This window comes from Scyliorhinus canicula, chromosome 4, assembly GCF_902713615.1.
Source record: "Scyliorhinus canicula chromosome 4, sScyCan1.1, whole genome shotgun sequence".
Classification (NCBI taxonomy): Eukaryota; Metazoa; Chordata; class Chondrichthyes; order Carcharhiniformes; family Scyliorhinidae; genus Scyliorhinus; species Scyliorhinus canicula.
This window is the reverse complement of record NC_052149.1, coordinates 6433577-6456547: the sequence shown is the minus strand read 5'-3', so window position 1 is coordinate 6456547 and position 22971 is coordinate 6433577. Positions and strand designations below refer to the sequence as shown.

Here is a 22971-nt window from a genome sequence, read left to right as displayed (position 1 = left end):
GGCACAGCGGCTCAGTTTTAAATGAGTTGTGAGCCGAAGTTAAGCATTTTGCTCTCACAGAGGTTCAGTCAAAGATATGTCTGAAGGCATGTTTCTTTCTATGCAGTTCAGAATTGTTTGGTTCGAAGGTGAGCTGAAACAAGCTGAGAAGCATCTTCCGAAGTAATACAGCCAAAGTTTCTGCATGGTTCTGACAGGAGTCAGGTCTTTTCTTTAAGGCAGTGTCTCAAGGTCTCTCCTTCGCAAAGTATAGTATCCAAACAGATACAGATACTCCTGAAGCAGATACTCTTGAGTGGAAATTGTGTTTAACAATGGATTGAGAGCTGAGACTTTTTTTTGTTGCTATTTTCATGGGAAGAAAGATAGCAGTTAAGGAGTACTGCATTCTCATTCACCGTATTAGTTAGCACTGTTTAAGGAGTAATTGGAAGCTCTTTTTGGTGTGATGTTAATGATATTTTAATACTGTGTTAGTAATAAAGTTTGTTTTAATATACCATATTTGTGAAATCACTCCTGGAGCGAGATATCCTTTCCCCATAGTCTTACAAAATTAAAATAAAATATTAGGGTTTCTGTCCAGTATCCTAGACACTGTTGGGTCTGGGCCGGGATCGTTAGAATATTTCCTGGTGCTTAAGAGAATGAGAGATGGCCAAATTAAAACAGATACATTTCTTCACCCTGTGAATTGTGAATCTCTAGATTGGAATTCTCTAAAGGTTGTGGATGTTCCATCTTTGAATATCATGAAGGTTGAGAGAGGCAGAATTTGGGTTTCTCAGGGAGTCGTGGGAAATTAGGAATTTAGCACTGCTTCCTCACAGCGCCAGCGGCCTAGATTCAGATCTGGCCTCGGGTGGCTGCCTGTGTGGAGTTTGCATGTTCACCTCGTGTCTGGGTGGGTTTCCCCCGGGTGCTCCGGTTTCCTCCCACAGTCCAAAGATGTGCAGGTTAGGTGGATTAGCCGTGCTAAATTGCCCCTTCGTGACCAGGGTCGTGCGGGTTAGGTGGGGGGTACGAGGTTGCAGGGATGGGGAGCCTGGTTAGGATGCCCTTTCAGAGGGTCGGTGCAGATTCGATGGGCCGAGTGGCCTCCTTCTGCACTGTCGGGGTTCTATGAAAGTGGAGTTGAGGCCATTGATCAGCCATGATCATATTGAATGATGGAGCAGGCATGGTGGGCCATTCGATTTACTCCTATTTCCTCTGTTATGAAACATTTAAAACTAAAGGCAAACATATATTTTAGGTTATGCTACGTTAGCGATGGTTTTGCAAGATGCTCCAAATCTGGTGGTAAAAAGCCAGTCCAACAGCAGCACCCTCTCCCAATCCAATATGCCCAGAATCGAGGTGTTAGTCATTCAAAAACAGCTCTGCTCCATTCGTATGCCTGACATTGGACTCCCAAAGCCACCGCTCTGCTCCATATTCACTCCCAGGTGGACAATGGAAATGTTTCAGGATGTATCAGAGCATTCCTCAAGAATTTAAACGCACCCATCATGTAATGGGAATCCCTGAATTGTGACCAACCAAAATGGAAAAGTTTCATTTGGGGAGGCACCAAATTCACCAAGGGACTTCCTCGGAAACATGCAGAAGTGAAGTCAAGGCTTCGAGGGGAGCGCACAAACCTTCAAACAAACCATCTACCCAATTCTTCAAGCACAATCTGCCCTGCATGTGGCTGAGTCTGCAGATCATGCATCAGACTTATCCAACATCCCAGAACCCATTAACCTGGTGTGGAAGGAAATTATCTTCTATTTGGAGCGACTGCCTAAGAAGAAGAGGTGCCTGGTATCCATGACATCAAACTAAAACCCTTGGGTTGTACAACCATAAAGTTTTAAGAGGCCGGATGGTGATAGAATTGTCACTTTTTCTTTGATTTCTTTATTCATTTGAGGTACAATAATTGACCAGCCAATAAGCGTAAACAACTCAATCGCTCATTAACCTGTACCTTAGTTGTCCAGTTTTGTTGGGACATCTTCCCTGCTTGTGAAACAGTGTGGGTCACTATTTTCCCATCGTCCGGAATCCAGGGACCACAGATGCCGCCTTCTTTCTGAAATAAACAATATTTGATATTCCGGCTGTGAGAGCCATGAAATGATGGAGCTACAGAATGGTTACAGCACAGAAGGACCCAGGTTGGCCTATCGTGTCTACATCAGCCCTCCGCCAGAGTCACCCAGCTCCTCTCACTCCCCTGTCCATTCCCCCATTGCTTTGTAATTCTTTCCAAGTCAGCTGCTCATCCAGTTTCCCGTTGAAGGTCCCAGTGGGACCTCGCTCCACCGCACTCTCCGACAGTGCATTCCAGATCCTATCCACTCATTGGGCAATGAAGCTTTCCTTCATGTTCCTGTTGCTTTTTCTCTGGCAATTATTCTGAAATCTGCATCCTCTGGCTCTCGACCACCCCCCCCTCCCCCCACTGACCCCCCGCCCCCATATGTACAGTTACTCTCTGTCTACTCTCTCAGACCCCTCATGATTTTGAACACCTCCATCTTCTCATCCTTCTCTCCTCCAAGGAGAACTGTCCCATCTTTTACCATCAATGTGCCCTTACCATCACCGACTGTCCTGGCCAGAACTACTTTGTTTGATTCAAACAAAATGATGAATAAACACAGGACAGAAATGTGCTGCCAATGTTGATCCAAACCAACATGGAAACAGCAGCGAAAGAAGTTTCATTCCAACTCATTAAGACCACAGCTATTAACAATGTTCAACTCTGAGTGAAATGGTTGGGTTACTGCCTTCCCATCCTCCCCTGACCTGCTCTTCAGAGAACGGTAGGTGGGTGGGAGCCATAATGGGCAGCCCATTCGCCATGTTGAAAACCCCATTAACAAGCCAATTGGCCTAAACATTAGGCTGCTCACATCATAATTCAGGGAGCACGGGCAGGCGAGTGAGGGCGGAGAGCCCATCTTTTCACTATCTGAGGTGAGAAAGCAGAAAGGAAGGGGGATGCAATTTTTGGGATTGTCCTGTACTCATCAGGGTCACCTCCCCAAGATGACGCCCCCACCTTTGTGCCTATCCTCCTGGCCTCCGAAACCCATCCCGCAACTGCTCACGCTCCCCGCCTTAGAATGCCAAATCCCTTGTGGCTATGGGCGGCATAGTGGTTCTGGGTCCCAGGTTCGATTCCCGGCTTGGCTCACTGTCTGTGAGGATTCTGCACATTCGCCCCGTGCCTGCGTGGGTTTCCTCCGGGTGCTCCGGTTTTCTCCCACAAGTCCCGAAAGACGTGCTGTTAGGTAATTTGGCCATTCTGAATTCTCCCTCTGTGTACCCAAACAGGCGCCGGAATGTGGCGACTGGGGGCTTTTCACAGTAACTTCATTGCAGTGTTAATGTAAGCCGACTCGTGACAATAAAGATTTATCTATCAGATCAGAAACTGAACTGGACTAGCTATACTAACACTGTGGCTACCAGGGCAGGTCAAAGACGAGGAATCCTACGGAGAGTAACTCACCTCCTGATCCCCCCCCCCCCCCCCCCCCCCCCCCCCCCCCCCCCCCCCACCCCAAAGTCTGTCTGCCATCCACAAGGTACAAGTTAGGAGTATAATGGAATACTCTCCACTTGCCTGGATGAGTGCAGCTGTACAGGATTATGATTAGACCACATCTCGAGTATTGTGTGCAGTTTTGGTCTTGTTAGCTCAGAAAAGATGTAGTTGCCATGGGGGGAATGCAACGGGGATTCACCAGACTGATTTTTGGGATGGCAGGATTGTCGGTATGAGGAGAAATTGGACTGACTGGGCCTATAATCACTGGAATTTAGAAGAATGAGAGGGGATCTCATTGAAACATATCCAATTCTGACAGGGCAGAATGGACTGTCTGGGGGGATGGTGTTTTCTCTGGCTGGGGGGGTCTAGAATAAGGGGTATCTCAGGATACAGATAGACCATTTCGGAATGAGATGAGGAAACTTTTCTTCACTCAAAGGATGGTGAACCTGTGGCATGTTCTACCACAGAACGCAGTGGAAGCCAAGCCACTTGAATATATTTGAGAAACAAATAGTTTCCTAGATGCTATCTAGGGATATGAGGCGAGTGCAGGAGTATAGCGCTGAGGTAAAGGATCAGACACGGTCACAATGAATGGCACAGCATGGTCAATAGGCTGAATGGCCTACTCCTGCTCCTATTTTCTCCATGTTTCTATGTCCGAGCCGAGAGAAGACTATTTGAGCCATTGGGTGGGATTTTCTGGATCCCAGGATTTCCGGGAGCGACATGTTGGAGAAGTTCGGGTCGCTCCTGCTAGAGTCCTGGGTATTTGGTCCTTTTCACCCATTTTGGGGGGAAATCTTGGGATTTTATGGACAAACCTTCAGCCAGGATTTTCTTGTCCCTCCGCGAGTGAATGTTATGGGGTTGGCAAGCCTCTCGCGGTGGGTCCTACCATGACAGGGCCAGAAAACGCCGATCATTGTGTCTGTTCTAGCCCTGGAGCTATCTAAGTCATCCCACCAGCTAACCTTTGCTTCACAGCTCTGTGTAATGTTCGCCATCAACTATTCATCCAACTCCCTTTTGAAAGTTATTACCGGATCTGCAGCCACCGCCCTTTCAGGTGGCGTCTTCCAGACCACAATGCATTGCAGCAGAATCATTTTACCACTTTACCTTCGGTTCTCTGATAAATTACAAACATATTGCGAAAAACATGGGGCTGGATTCTCCGATTCTGCGGTTATGTCCGCAGGATCCATCTGGTCTTATGACCAAAAAGTCAGCGCCGTCCCCGCACCGATCCTCCGGCAGGTCTGCGGCTAGCAGCCGCGCTGCGTAAAGCCCCCGGCTTTATGCCGTGGATACGGCTGCAGAATTGCCAGGTCCATGGCCGTGCATATACATGGCGGTGGCCTGCGGCGGCCGCGCTGTACAGCATCGGAAAAACGACTCCTCCCCGATTCCAGCGTAGAAACACATTCTCCGGCTGATCGCCAAAAGCGATTTCGCCGTTGGGAATCGGAGAATCCAACCCAATATTACAATGCACCGCGCATGTGTACCACAGCGAGTCTGCATGAACTGACTCCATGTCCAATCAAGAGCGACTGCAGTAATTCTGCAGTCACTGTTACCAGCAACAATAAAAACATATGATTCCACTCAAGGTTTGATCAACTTCATGAAAGTTCAACAACAATCTGCATTTAAACATAGTAAAACATCCCAAGGTGCTTCACAGGAGCCATTATTAAACAAGATTTGTTACTGAGCCACATGAGGAGATACAGATACGGGCACCTCAAAACATTGGACTTTGACAAATTTCACGTTGGGTAGGTTGGGGATTTGGGGTCAAGTGTGGGGTCAAACGTCACTTGGGGTGTTGGAATAAATCGCCGTGAAGGCAGCAAAGTGCTAAACCAGTCCACTCTAATGCAGCGCCAAATGCAGATTAGCTTTTTTAAAGTTTCCCTCAATTACAATTGATGCATGACACATTCTATAAATGTCCAGTTTTCAGACAACCCCAGATTGTCAGCAGCCGGATTTGAGAAACCGTACCTGCATTAGGAGAGGTGAACTAGAGTTGAGTCAAAAGGTGGTTTTTAAGGTGTGTTTGAAAGGAGACGGAGGAGCAGGGCGATTTAGGAAGGAAATTTTATGTCGGAGGTAGCTGAAAGCATGGCTGTCAATGGTGGGGCGATAAAATTTGGGGATTCATAAGAAACTAGAATTGGAGAAGGGGGGCGATTTTGGAAGGGCTGGAGGAGCTTATTGAGATAGAGAAGGGTGAAGCTGTGCAGGGATTTGAAAACAGGCTGTTCAGTGAATGACAATGAAGTAAAACAAGCACACACCATGAATGCCATCGGGCACGAATGGATGTTTGCGTGATAAACACAGCAGTTGCTTTCTGTTGCGTCTTTCCAATTCACTGGACACTCCTTTTCTTCACAGAATCTTTTGCTTCACTCACATTGCTGTGTATTAACAAGAAATCAAAAGTGTGTCAAACAAAACATCACTGGAATCTTTGCAAATTATAGCCATTCATTTAACAGGAAATTAGTATTGATAGGGTACACTTCACCAAAGCCAATGTGATACTTGTTTAATCAAAACAGTTCAAATGTATTAAGGTTCGCAATGGGTCTTCTCCGATGGAATCATAAAATCACACAGCCCAGAGGCAGCCATTCAGCCCAGCACAGCTATGCTAGCCCTTTGAAAGAGCTATCCAATTAATCCCACTCACTATAACCCTAGAACTTTTCCCCTTTCAGTATCTATTCAAAATTCTTTTCAACGTTATGACTGAACCCCTCTCAGATAATGCATTTTAGATTTTATTTATTTATTTCTTAATAAATTTAGAGATCCCAATAATTTTTTTCCAATTAAGGGGCAATTTAGCGTCGCCAATCTACCTACCCTGCACATCTTTGGGTTGTGAGTGCGAAACCCACGCAGACACGGGGAGAATGTGCAAACTCCACACGGACAGTGACCCAGAGTCAGGATCGAACCTGGGTCCTCGCCGTCGTGAGGCAGCAGTGCTAAGCACTGCGCCACCGTGCAGCCCACATTTTAGATTTTAACAAAGCATTATAAATTTTATTCCCTCATGTGACCCTTTTTTTTTTGCAAATTCTCTACAATTTAAGACCCCCCAGTTACCAACCCTCCTTTTTTTAATTTTTCACGGCATGTGGGCATTACTGGCAAGGCCAGCATTTCTTGCCCATCCCTAATTGCCCCCTGATGTGGTGAGAGTGAGCTGCCTTCTTGAAGCCCTGCAGTCCATGTGGTGTAGGTACACCCGCAGTGCTGTTAGGGAGGGTGTCACAAGTAGGCTTACATTGACATTGCAATGAAGTTACTGTGAAAAGCCCCTAGTCACCACATTCCAGCACCTGTTCGGGTACACAGAGGGAGAATTCAGAATGTCCAATTGACCTAACAGCACGTCTTTTGGGTCTTGTGGGAGGAAAGCGGAGAGCCCGGAGGAAACTCACGCAAACGCGGGGCGAACGTGACGACTCCGCACAGGCAGTGACCCAAGCCGGGAATCAAACCTGGGACCTGGAGCTATGAAGCAACAGTGCTAACCACTGTGCTGCCGTGCAGCCCACTATGCTACCGTGCTGCCCACTGTGCTACCGTGCTGCCCACTGTGCTACAGTGCTGCCCACGTCAAATTGGGAGTGATACGTGACAGGGGTGTAACCCAATCTGGCTCATTTTACACTATTGACCAATGTCAATTTCTCACTAGTAAATGAAGAGCAAGCCCTTACATTGGATAAAAGCAAATTATTGCGGATACTGGAATCTGAAAACAAAGAGAAAATGCTGGAAAATCTCAGCAGATCCGGCAGCATCTGTAGGGAGAGAAAAGAGCTAACGTTTCGAGTCCAGATGACCCTTTGTCAAAGCTAAAGACAGAGAAAGTAGGAAATATTTATACCGCCCTGACATTGTCACTCATAGAGGATCAAATGTAGTGATGGGATGTTGAAGATGTTGAGTTTAGTGAACATCAGTGGAGCGCAAGAAGAAGAATTGGATAGCACAAGATGAATTTTGTGAAGCTTTCCTCACTCATTGGGAATCCTGATGGGCCTACAGGGCATGGGGGTCAGCTATGTGACACGAGGCAGGCTAGAATCGCCTGTGATTGCATTTTATTGATGCACGCACTGTGAGAAGAGAGAGATTTGCTAAACTTACCCCTACTTTCTATCTCTGCTCCTTTGCATATATCAATATTTGGAATGTGGGGAGCCAATGTAAAATTTCCAAGTTCACTGATGACACAAACCTTGGTGGGGATGTGAGCAGTGTGGAGGATACAAAGGGGCAGCAGGGTAGCATAGTGGTTAGCATAAATGCTTCACAGCTCCAGGGTCCCAGGTTCGATTCCCGGCTGGGTCACTGTCTGTGTGGAGTCTACACGTCCTCCCCCTGTGTGCGTGGGTTTCCTCCAGGTGCTCCGGTTTCCTCCCACAGTCCAAAGATGTGCGGGTTAGGTGGATTGGCCATGCTAAATTGCCCGTAGTGTCCTAATAAAAAGTAAGGTTAAGGGGGGGGGTTGTTGGGTTACGGTATAGGGTGGATATGTGGGTTTGAGTAGGGTGATCATGGCTCGGCACAACATTGAGGGCCGAAGGGCCTGTTCTGTGCTGTACTGTTCTATGTTCTATGTTCTATAGGTTTCAAGGGGACTTAGGCTTCTACGTGAATGGACAACGTGTGGAAAAATATGAAGTTGCTTATGTTCGTTGGGCAAACAGAAATGCAGGGATAAATCTTCCTGTTCTGCCCACTGCGAATGGATAATTTGACAGACTATTTAAAGATGCACTGGAAATTTCTGATCTCTGGGCGGGCGCGATCAGAAAATCCCGCCTACAGAGTATTTCTTAAATGGAGAGAGTTTGGAAGTGTTGATGTTCAAGTGTATTTGAGTTCAAGAGTGAAGAAGTCTTGCTTTAATTGTACAGAGCAGTGGTGAGACCACACCTTGGGTATTGTCCCATAGTGACACAATGTTCACCAGGCTGATTCCTGGGGTGGCAGGATTGTCGAGGAGGAGAGATTGAGGAGACTGGTGTGATGAATGTAAGAAATTGTCGCACTTTATATTTTTTGCAGTAATGTTATTAAAACCTGGGGCAAGATGCATACAAACAGTATGACTGTGAGAGCTGTTACAGTGCATAGAACATAGAACTGTACAGCAAAGTACAGGGCCTTCGGCCCATGATGTTGTGCCGAACTAGTCTGAAACTAAGATCAAATCAACTTACTCCCAATCATTCTAGTGCACTCCATATGAAATGAAAAATGAAATGAAAATCGCTTATTGTCACGAGTAGGCTTCAATGAAGTTACTGTGAAAAGCCCTAGTCGCCACATTCCGGCGCCTGTCCGGGGAGGCTGGTACGGGAATTGAACCGTGCTGCTGGCCTGCTTGGTCTGCTTTAAAAGCCAGCGATTTAGCCAAGTGAGCTAAACCAGCCCCATATGCCTATCCAATAACCGCTTGAAAGTTCCTAAAGTGTCCGACTCCACTACCATAGATGGGAGTGTGTTCCACGTCCCAACCACTTTCTGAGTAAAGAAGCTACCTCTGATATCCCTCCTATATCTTCCATCATGAACCTTATCGTTATGCCCCATTGTAACAGCTACATCCACCCGAGGTAAAAAGTCGCTGAATGTCCACTCTATCTATCCCTCTCATCAGCTTATGCACCTCAATTGTGTCACCTCTCATCCTCCTTAACTCCAACGAGAAAAGCCCTAGCTCCCTCAACCTTTCCTCATAAGACCTACCCTCCAATCCAGGCAGCATCCTGGTAACTCTTTCCAATGCTTACACATCCTTCCTATAATGAGGTGACCAGAACTGCACACAATACTCCAAATGTGATCCACCAGGGTTTTCTACAGTTGCAGCATAACCTCAGGGCTCTTAAAGTCAATCCCCCTGTCAATAAATGCTAACACAATATAGGCTTTCTTCACGACTCTATCCACTTGGGTGGCAACTTTCAGAGATCTATGGACATGAACTCCGAGATCGCTCTGCTCCTCCACAATTCTTCAGAACCCTGCCGTTAACCCTGTAATCCGCATTCAAATTTGTCCTACCAAAATGAATCACTTCACACTTATCAGGGTTAAACTCCATCTGCCTCTTTTCAGCCCAGCTCTGTATCCTATCAATGTCTCTTTGCAGCCCACAACAGCCCTCCACCTCATCCACTACTCCACCAATCTTGGTGTCATCAGCAAATTTACTAAGCCAACCTTCAACTACATCATCAAAGTCATTGATAAAAATCACAAATAGCAGAGGACCCAGCACTGATCCCTATGGCACACCGCTGGTGATTGGGCTCTAGGATGAAAATTTACCATCTACCACCACCCTCCGTCTTTTATGTGATAGCCAGTTACTGATCCAATTGGACAAATTTCCCTCTATGCCATGCCGCCTTACTTTTGGGGACCATGGGGCATCTTATCAAAAGCCTTACTAAAATCCATGTATATGACATCAACCTTCATCAATGTACTTAGTTACCTTCTCAAAGAATACAATCAAACTTATAAAAGTGATGTAAGCATTGATTTTCAGTGTTTTGTGTTTTGATCTTGAGAACCATTTACTTCTTTACAGATAGCTAGCTAATGGAATATTGTTTATGTTTGAAGGACCCCTGGGGTATTGATAATTTATGAGGGGTATTGTGTTTGGTTCTGGCTAAGCAATTCAACAGACCTACTGTAGAAGATACAAAAGAATGCCTTATACTTTGGGCACAGATGATGTGGTTAATGGGAGGAGACAGATCTGTCTGAAAAGGCAGGTGGTCCCAGAACTCGTATGTGAACAGAAGAGTTTCAGTTTGGTCCTGAAAGGTGTTCTCCCCACAAATCCTGCACAGAGAAAATAAACCTGGTTGTTAACGTTCATGAGTGGTATTTGAAATATTTTCCACCTGCGTTGCCATTCTCTCTGACGCCAAAATGTTTAGAATGAATGAGTATTAGCTATGACAAGGTAACATTGCAACTTTGGCCTAAACTAGTAAAGGAAGAAAAGAGGAACACTTAGAATAGCAGCTCAAGCTGTAAGTAGGGCCTGCCCCCTTGTCAACTATCATAATGGAAAATAGGTCTGGAGACAGTTTCAGTCCCTTAAGCCTGTTCACAGCAACATATATACAGAGGAGGTCATTTTTTCCTCTTCTGGCTTTAGCTGAGTAGCAAGTGCTAATAATAATAGCAATCTTTATTGTCACAAGGAGGCTTACATTAACACTGCAAATGAAGTTACCGTGAAAATCCCCTAGTCACCACATTCTGCCAGCTGTTCGGGTACACAGAGGGAGAATTTAGAATGTCCAGTTCACCTAACAGAGGACCGGGAGGAAACCCACGCAGACACGGGGAGAACGTGCAGACTCTGCACAGACAGTGACCCAAGCCGGGAATCGAACCTGGGACCCTGAAGCAGTGAAGCAACAGTGCTAACCAACGTGTTACCGTGCTGCCCTTTAGTGTATCTAACTTCATTGAAACTTCATTGTCGTATGAGGAATGGTGGGGGCTCTGGGTCTGTACTCGTTGGAGTTTGGAAGGATGAGGGAGGATCTTATTGAAATTTACAAGATACTGCGAGGCCTGGATAGAGTGGACATGGAGAGGATGTTTCCACTTGTAGGAAAAACTAGAAGCAGAGGGCATAATCTCAAACTAAAGGGACGATCCTTTAAAACAGAAATGAGGAGGAATTTCTTCAGCCAGAGGGTGGTGAATCTGTGGAACTCTTTCCTGCAGAAGGCTATGGAGGCCAAATCATTGAGTGTCTTCAAGACAGAGATAGATAGGTTCTGGTCAATAAGGGGATCAGGGGTTATGGGGAGAAGGCAGGAGAATGGGGATGAGAAAATATCAGCCATGATTGAATGGCGGAGCAGACTCGATGGGCCGAGTGGCCTAATTCTGCTTATATGTCTTATGGTCTTATGAAACAGGGATTATGCAATACAAAAGGAGACCATTCAGCCCATTTTGCAAGTGCTGGCTGGTTGAAAGTGTTATCTAATTAAGCCCAATCCCAGCTCTTTCCCCATAGTCGAGCACATTTTTCTTCTTCAAGCACTTATCCAAGTCCCTTTTGCAATTTACGATTGAATTGAATTCCATTGCTCTTTCAGGCAACATGTTCTAGATCGCAACGATTTGTTGCATTTCCCTCATACCACCTCTGAATCTGCTGCCTATTGCCGTAAGTTGGTGTCTTCCTCTTGTTGACCTTCCTGCCACAAAAACAGTTTCAAAACTATCGAAAACTTTGAGCACTTTGATCAACTCTCTCAATAAATTGTTGGAATTGTCTGAATTCTAGTTCATCCTGATTAATTGGAGGAATGGGGCAGTCAGACTCACATCTTCTCATAGGTCATAAATATATCATCAGTTTGAAACAGAACAGCATGAGCTGCTTCCAATCAAAATATTTGGCCAGTCTAACCTCATGGAAGGAAGTCACTCCATACCAGCTACATTAGTAACATTCTGCGGCCTTTGACGTGTTCAATTAATGGGCAATTTTGAAAAACAGTTGTCAAAGGCAACTGCGACAGTCAAAAATCTTCCTGTTCACTCTGTCCAATGCGAACAGCTTGGTCAATGGGAAAATAGTCCCTGTGGTCCTCTGTTGATGCCTATCCCCGAGACCCCAGAGGATTGGATCAAGTTTGAGATGTCTTCACTCAACTGTCTATTTTCTAATCAAGATGTCGAGGTGGGGCTCACTTGGAAGAAGCAATCCTCAGAATATGAGCAAAGTTCAAAATGATTTGAAGATTTTAAACGCAGTTTTAAAAATATACAATTTCATTGCTAAGCTGCTGCTTTTTCTCACCAAATGCCCTTTCCGTTTAACTGTAGATCCTGTAAATAAATTCAACTACTAGCTTTAGCCTGAATGACAGTTGCTTGGCCCGATTCTCAGTGGTAGTCAAGTCATGAAACCTCCAGTGGTAAATATCTTGGTAAATGCATCATTGCCAATCTCATCATATGTTTTATCCATTGTCATGGGTCCGGACCAGAACCTAACTATTTGCAATTCGTAAAACTGTGAGGAAATGTTACTGCACAACAGGAGTGATGACCAGCAGACAGCTTAAGATCAAAACAAGCTTTAATTAGAACGCAGGATTAAGCACATTAGCAACAAAGAAATAGCTTTACAGTTAAGTTACAACATCTTAACTTGCTTCGTGAATCCTGCCTTGACATTCCAATTAAGCAACCCATATATTTCAAATAGCACTTATGTATAAAGTTGACAACCGAGTTTTACTTGCTTATTTTGGTGTCGAGTCCCTGGAGTCAGAAACCTTTTTTTAACGAGCAAGCTGAAAACATTCTGCTGGGCTTAGATTCTTGGAAGCAACTCTTTTGTCCAGGCAGACCTGGCCCATCCCATTAGCTACATGAGGTGCACTCAAAGCAAATGGCATTCTTTTGTCTCTTGTTACAAGACGTGCCTTGATTTAGCCAGGCTAAAACTGTTACAACATTGCATTAGCTCTCTATCTGCAAATAGGTAAAATGGTCTTTAATCCAATCAGCAAAACACGTCCACTGCAAAAATCACTGATTACCTCACTTGTAATCACAGCTCTAGCAGACAAATTGGCTGTAAGCATTTAAACTAGGTTTTAATAATATCACTACAAGAATACAAGCCATAAAATGACAATTTCTTATATTCATTATGCACCAGTCAGAGCTGTTATTGATATTTTGTGAAAACCTGAATAAAAATTAGTTAAAAAAAGAGTAACTGTACTTTACTTTGATCACAAAATAAAGGTTTGCGAAAGACTCCAAATTGATTCCATGCTCAATTATTTTGCCATTGGGAAATCTCTGCCCGACAGCAACATCGATGGTGGTCTAGAAGGAAGGTACATTTCTGAACTACCTTTAAATTCCTACCTGTATTTAAAAATTCCACGTGTGACAGCCATCTGATAGAAATCATGGGAAGCAGTAACTGCGTAGGTGACGTTAAATTCTTCCCCACTCCGCACTTTCTCAGGGGGTCTGTCAACCCAGCTCATTTCCAGCCCTTACAATATGCAGAAGAAAAATCACAATGTGGAGATAATCAGGCTTCTTGTGGGAAACGTAAATACACCGCAGAGTTGAAACCCAAATAATTCCTGTCCTTTATTCCCAACAGTTAAAAGGTTAAGTAGATTCTCCCTCTGACAAGTTCATGCAAAAGAGGCAGGAATTGTTTCACTGTCTCTCGCCCCTTTTAGATCTCTGACATCCACCTGGATCACTGGCTGTGTGACCCAGTACCAGCCAGTGCCGAGAGGAACCTGCCACTGAACCCATACCGATTGGTAGGCTTCGCAAGAAGCCTTCGGGCAGGCTGCGAGCAAAGATTAAACTACACCCCTCTTGCTGGCAGAGGGTCCCAATCTTAGAGACATGTCAAACCTGCAGCTACCTCAAATTTCATCAGTGTTAAACCCCAATGGCACAGGGCAGGAAGTCTGGATGGAGGTCGCACCGTTTGGAGAAAGGCATTGCTGCTGTATATAGTGTCAGAAGCTGGGGGCGGGCAGCATCTTTCAGCCTGGAGCCTGACACTTCCACTAATTTCACTTCGGCTGTGATCAGTACTTGCTTATTTCGTCATTCCGATTTTCAGAAAGTCTGATGGAGAATATGTGAAATATTCACATGACCACTTGAAATGCAGAAGGCATTTTGTCCTTCCAGATTTTTGGTTTTAGCTCTTTAACACGGAGTTAAAATATTGGCCATCCCAATTCTGTAATTGGTGGTGGGTGTAATTCAAAGTTAATACCTGAGTAAAGTGCAGTGGAATTACATTACTTCCTGTTCGTTTATGTTTATAATAATGTCTTATGATAATCTTTTATAATGTACTGATGTCAATCCGCTAATTAGACCCAGTGACAACAGATTATATGGCAGAGCAATAAAGCAAGGAAATCTCTTCATTTCCTTTGTGTTGGAAGGGAGAGACCTATGTAGTAACAAGGGAAATATCAGGTAAATGTTGAAAAAATATCAAGTGAAAACAGCAATTACATAGAATTTACAGTGCAGAAGGAGGTCATTCGGCCCATCGAGTCTGCACCGGCTCTTGGAAAGAGCACGCTACCCAAGCCCACACCTCCACCCATAACCCAGTAACCCCACCCAACACTAAGGGCAATTTATCATGGCCAATCCACCTGACCTGCACATCTTTGGACTGTGGGAGGAAACCGGAGCACCCGGAGGAAACCCACGCACACACGGGGAGAACATGCAGACTCCGCACAGACAGTGACCCAAGCCGGGAATCGAACCTGAGACCCTGGAGCTGTGAAGCAATAGTGCTAACCACTATGCTATCGCGCTGCCCAATAATAACCTTTTATTGTCACAAGTATGAAGTCACTGTGAAAAGCCCCTAGTCGCCACATTCTGGCGCCTGTTCAGGTAAACTGGTACGGGAACTGAACCCACACTGCTAGCCTTGTTCTGCATCACAAACCAGCTGTCTAGCCCACTGAGCTAAACCAGCCCTACATATTATGGCTCTATCATCTGTAGAGATTAAATTTTGTTTCTTGAGGGAACACGATTTCTCCATCGGAAGTGGAAACAGAGAATTAAGTAAATTCCTCTTGGAGACTAAAGTGGGGAGCAGTGAAGGTAGAAGTAAAAGGCCCACCAGTCCACATTCAAAAGGCGGGCTTTTAAAAAGATGTGCCTTTCTGACAATTGATGATAATTGTGTGGAGCAGATTCTCCCATTGTGAGAGTAAGTGCCGGATAGTCGATATGGTAGTGGATTCGTACTTCAGAGGCCCAAACTAAACGTGAAAGCAAATTGTAACTTGAGAGTTAGGGGAAGCATCAAAGATTTCAGTGAAAAATGACTATTCGCTGTTCGATTATCATGAAAACCAGGTGCTTTATTGCCGAGGGAAAGGGAGCCTGTTACATGTTACTTCAGTCCCACAACAAGTTGGCTGGCATTTTGCTCTGCAATGTGTCCTTTAAGTGACTTGATTGTACCAAACCAACTGTGAAGAACAACAGGAATCACCACATGTATTATATTGGGGATCAGTTAGTTCAGTTGGTTGGACGGCTGATTCGGGATACGGATGGTGGGCAACAGCGCAGGTTCAACACCCGTACCGGCTGGGGGTATCCATGCAGGCCCCCGCCTTCTCAACCACGCCTCTCGCCTGAGTCATAAGGATCCTCAAGTCAAACCACCATCAGCCAGCCCTCTCAAAAAAGGAGAGAGCAGCCTTTTGTCCTCAGGGACTATGGTGACTTTCATTTAGAATCATAGAAGGATGCCATTCGGCCCATTGAGCCTGTACCAGCCCTTGGAAAGAGCACCCTACTGAACCCCACCTCTCCACCTTATCCCTGTAACCCCACCTGACCTTTTAGACACCAAGGGGCAATTTTGCCTGGCCAATTCACCTAATCTTTGGACTGTGGGAGGAAACCGGAGCACCAGGAGGAAACGTACACAGACACTGGTAGAATGTGCAGACTCCGCACAGCCACCTGAGGCAGGAATTGAACCCGGGTCCCTGGTGCTGTGAGGCAGCAGTGCTGACCACTGTGCCGCCCGTGTAGTTTCCTGTATTGAACAAGATGGAAAGCTAGCGATGGACAATTAATACAACCTTGCCAGCGATTCCCAACCCACAACAAATAATGAAACAAAATAGCTCATGGATGGGAAGACTGAATATCACAAATCTCCACCATCAGACTAATTTCCATCCTCCAATGTGTCTTTACCATGATCTTTCACGCTGGGCATAATGGTCACTGTCAAATACATTTCCCGGCTCAACGTGCATATCTTTATGTGGTGCCTTTTAATGGTGCTGGATGTCCACACGTTGTGTGGGTCCTTACCCGCACAATCGATCATGTTGTACTCATCTGGACGCTCCATGGGCCAGCAGTCATACTCTGTGTTGTCTAAGTCATGCCAACATTGTGCATGCTGAAAAGAAAGATGAGAGACAGAACAGTCACATCAAGGAGAGCCAGATACTAGGAGGAGAGCAAAGTTGTTTGTTAGAACCAGCCTGACCCAAAACATAGGACAAAATGTAGGAACACAGGAACAGGGGAAGGCCATTCGGCCCTTCATATTTGTTCCGCCTTTCAATTAGCTTATGACTGGAATGTATTTTAACCCCACTTATCAACCCCGATTCCCTAAACTTCCCCAAATATCTGCCAATCTCAATTTTGAACTTTTTGCTTGAAGCTCAGACTCAAGCGTTTTGGAGGATTTTCACTCTCCAGACTCGATGGGCTGAGTGGCCTAATTCTGCTCCTTTGTCTCATGGTCTTTGCAAGAAAAGTGCTTCCTATCATCAGCCCTGAAAGCATGGATCTAATTTGAAGTTTATGCCTCATTGTTCTGGACTCCCACCACCCCACCAGAGCAAACAGTTTTTCACTATCTGCCCTATCCACATATCATCTTAAACACCACAGTTAAATCACTGCTTAATCTATTAACCACAAGTAGGAAGGAGGTCTATTTAATTGAGCCCATCAGGGTCAGGACAGACCCTGATTGTTGATGTCCAACTTCGCCCAATGGGGATTTAAATACTCTTAATGTGTAGCCCAGTACACCCCAGAACTAGGCTACAAAAGCAGGGAGTTTATTAAACAGATACGACAGACAGATCGCTTAAACTCACTTATTAAATGTCTCATATTCTGAAGCAGTTTCACCTCTACCGTCCATTTTCACAAAGTTCGAAGCAAGCACATTTTTACAGTAACATTCTAACATTCACCGACCGGCGCTCCTTATTTAAAGAACTCAACCTTTATTCACATTCAAACATCGCAATAGCAAAGCAACATTGATTCAAGTGGATTTCGCACACAGTGAAACAGCATTTCAGAAAGTGGACAAGAGAAGTATGAAAGTTGTGCTCATATTCTGTACATTTCATCTCCACTAATATACGCATTTCAAATCTACATTTTGTCTCAGTTTGAGGTTTGCCAGTTTAAATTAAAGCAGCCATATGACTCGAATGCACTCATTCCAGCCGTATAAAAATAGTTTCCATTATCGTTTCTCTGGTAATAAAAGTGATGATATTTCATGAACTAATCAGACAAGTTGCTTACCATGAAGAAAAGGGGGAAGATTTGTAAAACAGCCCTGTATTTCCTGTGCCCCATTGTTGGTGTATTTTCAATGCTTCCTCAGCTTCCTATCGCTCTGTCCAGGTCTGTCACAAACACTTGATTCTATTTTTTTTTCAATCACTGACAGGTACAGTGGGGGTTGATTAATCTCTGTCTCGAGTGGCCATGATTACAGCTCCCTGCTGTCAAAAGGAGACCAAAAAAAGAACAATCTTAACAGAAGGCTCTGTCATCCTAATCAGGGATCAACATGCTCTTCCCTCCTCTCAGAGGCCAATAGACCTACTGTGTCTTTGCAGCTTCCAATATTTATTTATTTATTCTTTTTTTCTTCTTTCTAAGGACGTGGTGTTGGGGTAAGCCAGCATTTGTTGTCCATCGCTAATTGTCCTTTGAGGGTAGTTGAAGGACATTTGTGTGGGTCAGCCAGACCAGGCAAAGACAGCAGATTTCCTTCCCTAAAGGATGCTAATGCACCAGATTGGCTTTTATGACAATTGCTGATAGTTTCATGGGCCGATTTCTGCCATTGTGAGACTGTGGGCTGAATTCTCCATTCAGGAGACTAAGGGTGGGATTCTTCCTTGCCCGATGCTGAAATCGGGAACACAATCGTGGGGGAGAATAGTTTCTGCCGGCGAATTCGTGGCAGGCGTCGGTTTGACGCTGAATCGTGATGCTCCGCCCCCTCCAAATCGGCCTCATTGCGCTGTAGTTGCAACTGCGTTTGCATCTCATTAGCGGGCCCATCCGCGATGCTACACCTCCGATGGGCCGAATTACCGACGGTGGGGTCCACATGTGGTCTCAACAATCGCGAGCCTGGCGTGGTGGCTGTGGTGAGAGAGAGAGCGGGCGTACGGACAGTGTCCAGCACCACCATACTGCGCCGACAGTCATGCCGCTGGCCGGGAGGCTTCTGCCAGGGCTGGGGGATGTAGTGGGAGGTGGCCAGTGGGTGGGCTGTAAGGCCGGGGTGGGCGGGTATGCAGTTCAGCAGAACCGGCGCCATCTTTTCGGGCATGTTCGGTGCCTGAGTGGTGGGTGTAAGTGTACACATGGCTGCAGCTCCCCAACCCTCCGCGTGCCCAGCACGGACCCGCCGATTCTCCCACCGTTTGTCGCGTGATCCGCGGGTGTTTCACGCGGCGCTGGTGCTAACCCCTCACCGGTAGCGGAATCGGTGCGAGTGTGGCACCGATTTCTCTGTCATGGGAACTCCATGGATCCTCCGTTGGCGTCAGCAGTTAGCCGCAGGAACGGATAATCCAGCCCTTCAATGTTGATGCTGGGACTGAATTGCGTGCGGTTCGCGATTCCATTGGGGGGGCACTATTTGTGGAGTCATGCTAATAGGCCAGCACTCTGCCCTCATAAATCTCGAGCAATTCTCATTCCCGCCAGCGCCTAATTCGCAGGGTATTGGTACTGGAGAGCTTGACAAGCTGGGGATGCTAATAAGTACTCCACTCGCCACACACTCTCATACACAGAAACATACATGCGCCTTCCCCCTATATCCCTTGATCCCTTTAACCCCGAGACTTATATCTAACTACTTCTTGAAATTACACAACCGGTTGGATTCTCCGCCGGCGTGATGCTCCGTTTTGCCCCTGGCGGTATCCCAACGGCGTTGGGCTGCCCCACAATGGGAAACCCCATTGACCAGCCGGTGTAACGGAGCATCCCGCCAGAGGGGTGAAACAGAAATCTGGTGCGGCGGGAGGGAGAATCCAGCCCAAAGTTTTGGCCTCAACTACTTTCTGTGGTAGTGAATTCCACAGATTCATCACTCTCTGGGTGAAGACATTTCTCCTCCCCTCAGTCCTAAAATGTTTACCCCTCATCCTCAATCTATGGCCCCTAATTCTGGACTCCCCCACCCATCGGGAACATTCTTTCTGAATCTGCCCTTTCTAATCCTGTTAGAATTTTCTATTTTTCTATTAGATCCCTTCTAAACTCCAATGAATATCATCCTAACCGACTTAGTCTCTCCTCATATGACAGTCCCGCCATCCCAGGAATCAGCCTGGTAAACCTTCGCTGTCCTCCCTCCACAGCAAGAACATCCTTCCTCAGATAAGGACACCAAAACTGCACCCAATACTCTCATTCCAGTCAAGGTGATAGCCAGAAGGCCGATGCCCCGGTTCTTGGACCCGGACGATGAGAGGAAGCTGCTTGCAGTGGAGGAGAGATGGGAATACCTCTTCTCCAGGGTAGGCCGGAGGCTCCAGCCCGCTATCGTTAACCAGGCCTGGGAGGAGGTGGCCAAGGCAGTGAGTGCCACCTGCCTCACCGGATGGACCGGCACGCAATGCAGAAAGAAGATGAATGACCGCCTTAGGAGAGCTGAGGTGATTCCCCACCTCCATGCCCCTGGCATCGCCCCCACCCCTCACTCCTCACACAGCACTCCCCCCCTTCACACTCCCGTGGAGGCCAATCAAAACCCACCTGCCTCCATCTCCCTCACATCCCACCCTGCAAGAAAACCCAACACCTGTATGGTCCTCTTTGGCCACCAGCTACTGGTCCCCCATGTAACACACCTGCATGTGTATCACCATGTCCATTATGTGTACCAGCCTCCCCAAACAGGCCCCGGAATGTGGTGACTAGGGGCTTTTCACAGTAACTTCATTTGAAGCCTACTCGTGACAATAAGCGATTTTCATTTCGGAGGGGTCCGAGGAGGACCCGGAGGGGTCTTCCTGGACTTCAGGACTCAACCCCCCCCCCCCCCCCCGGGGTGCTGCAGTTAGCCGGGGAGGAGAAAGAGAGTGATGTTCCTGTAGCAAATGAGGCAGCCCTCTCCCCCACACCACTCATTCCCAGGATCTCAACATGTGTCTTGTCTTTTGTCTTGAAGGATCACCCTCATTCTAGGTCAGCCTGTCTGGGGTGCCTCACCCCCCCCCCCCTAGCCACATCCGCAGCACACCCTGGAGGACCCGTCCGGGGACGACACCGGCTTTTCATCACCGCTGTCACCTGCAGTTCCCACCATGGTAGAGACTATCACCTGGGTGGGTCACATTAGTGAAGAGGCTCCTGGGTCACCTTATAGTGTGCACATCACACATCATGTGGAGGTAGGGACACGTGAGGGAACAGAAAGTCGGAGACCCGCCCATTCCCAGAAAGCAACTGCAATCTAGACAGGTATCACACTTCTGGGGTTATCGGGAGAAGGCAGGAGAATGGGGATGAGAAATATATCAGCCATGATTGAACAGCGGAGCAGGGACGATGGGCTCGATGGGCTGACTGCCTTAATTCTGCTCCTATGTCTTATGGTCTAATGGTCTTATAGAAAATATGATCCCATCACTGGTGGAGATGCAGACGCAGAACCAGGATCGACAGGAGAGGGTGTCAGCAACTTTCCAGCGCCTGAAGGGGCAGGTGGAGGAGTCCACCCACCTGCAGGTACAGGAGATTGTGCCGACAATGCGTGGAACCTAGGCCAACACTGAACGGGTGGCGTCCATGGTGGACTCTGTGGCTTAAAATGTCCGAGAAATGGATGAAGAAGTCCAAGGTTTGGGGCAACCTTTGAGGTCGATGGCTGAGGCTCAGGATAGGGGAGCCCAGTCACATGCAGACATGTACCGGGCCCACATGAACATTGCTGCGGCACTCCAGAGCTGGGCACAGTCACAAAGGGTCATGGCTGAGAGTGTTGAGACCATTGGCTGGGTGCTGACTGACCTGGGCCTGTCCCAGAGGGACATTTCACAGTGCCTGATGGACATGACTCACATACAGAGGGACATTGCACAGTGCCTGATGGACATGACTCACATACAGAGGGACATTGCACAGTGCCTGATGGACATGACTCACATACAGAGGGACATTGCACAGTGCCTGATGGACATGACTCACATACAGAGGGACATTGCACAGTGCCTGATGGACATGATTCACATACAGAGGGACATTTCACAGTGCCTGATGGACATGATTCACTACAGAGGGGCATGGCCCGGACTCAGTGCTCCATGGTTACAGGCTTTGAGATGCTGGTCCAGACCAAGGCAAGCCTCCAGGGCTGGCAGCGCCAGGTGACAGTGAAGACTCCGGAACTCACTCCGGCCTCACCTCCATCCCATGGAGTAGCCCAGGGGGCCATTGAACACCCTGGGGGAGGAGGAAGAGAAGGGGCTCATGCCTCCTTCAGGGGAGGAGCTGGAACACCTCACCGCTTTTGAGACCCCCCCCCCCCAACCTGCCAGGGCAGTGGGCAGAACAGGGTGGCACCTCGTTACGCTGTGACACCAGAAAGTCAGCCAGGCCCATTACAAAGTTGAGGACTTCCAGGGGACAGCCGCCAAAGGTATCTCAGGGCAGAGGGCGAGATACGCAGCAGGCTGCCTCCATGTCTGATATGCTGTCTGGGGTCACATCCAGAAGGAGCAGTGGGCCATGTAACCTAAGGAAGTTAGACACTAGTTAAGTTGGCACAGGTGCAGCACATTGGTCCGAGATAGGAGTCAATGCACAATCATGTATATGGTCACCATTAAACACCTTCTCACCAAAATTATGACCTGCCCCAATCTTGTGTCTGAAGTGTGTGAGGGATGTGCTGGGCTGGGTGTAGAGGGTGTGCCGGGTGGGGGTGTGGGAGGTTGGTGGTGTGGGTGTGGGTGTTTGAGGATGTCCAGGACAATTGGACATTCCACCTGAGGTCACCCTCAGAGGTGGCAGGGAACAAGGCCAGAAGTTTGAGGCTGCCTTGTACCCAGTGAGCGACCCATCACCATTCACCATCTCCATAACCGCCCGCCCACCCCCCAAGGATATCTGGACCCGTGAGATGGAATGGCCAGCACACATGCAGGGGTCACCTGGGCGGACAGTGGCATGTGACCCTGAAGGCAGGAGTCAAACTTTGTCAGACAATGAGGAGCACCAGAGCTCATCTCCCAGCGAGTCGTCATCATCCTCCGTCCCGTGGACAAGACCCGCTGATACTGCCAACCCAGCGCCAACACCCTGTCGTGATGTTAGTTGGACCCTCAGAGTGAGGGAGGGGAAGCTGGGGTCGTGGGATGGAATGAAGGGCAGAGCAACAGGGAAGGTGCAGTGAAGGGAGGAGGGACAGGGGAGGGTGCAGTGAAGGGAAGAGGGACAGGGGAGGGTTCAGTGACGGGAGGAGGGACAGGGGAGGG

At 47.2% G+C, this 22971-nt stretch overlaps 1 protein-coding gene across 1 annotated transcript in view; it reads right to left on the bottom strand.

Moving 5' to 3' along the window:
* Window positions 1-22971, bottom strand: part of LOC119964113 (atrial natriuretic peptide receptor 2-like) — a 126711-nt gene that overhangs the window by 94984 nt on the left and 8756 nt on the right. Inside the window, exons 2-6 of the mRNA XM_038793419.1 lie at window positions 16517-16607; window positions 13535-13667; window positions 11785-11841; window positions 5866-5974; window positions 1976-2080 (exon numbers count right to left, since the gene is read on the bottom strand). Of these exons, the coding sequence (XP_038649347.1) occupies window positions 1976-2080; window positions 5866-5974; window positions 11785-11841; window positions 13535-13667; window positions 16517-16607 (495 nt within the window). The remainder of the gene's footprint in view (window positions 1-1975; window positions 2081-5865; window positions 5975-11784; window positions 11842-13534; window positions 13668-16516; window positions 16608-22971) is intronic.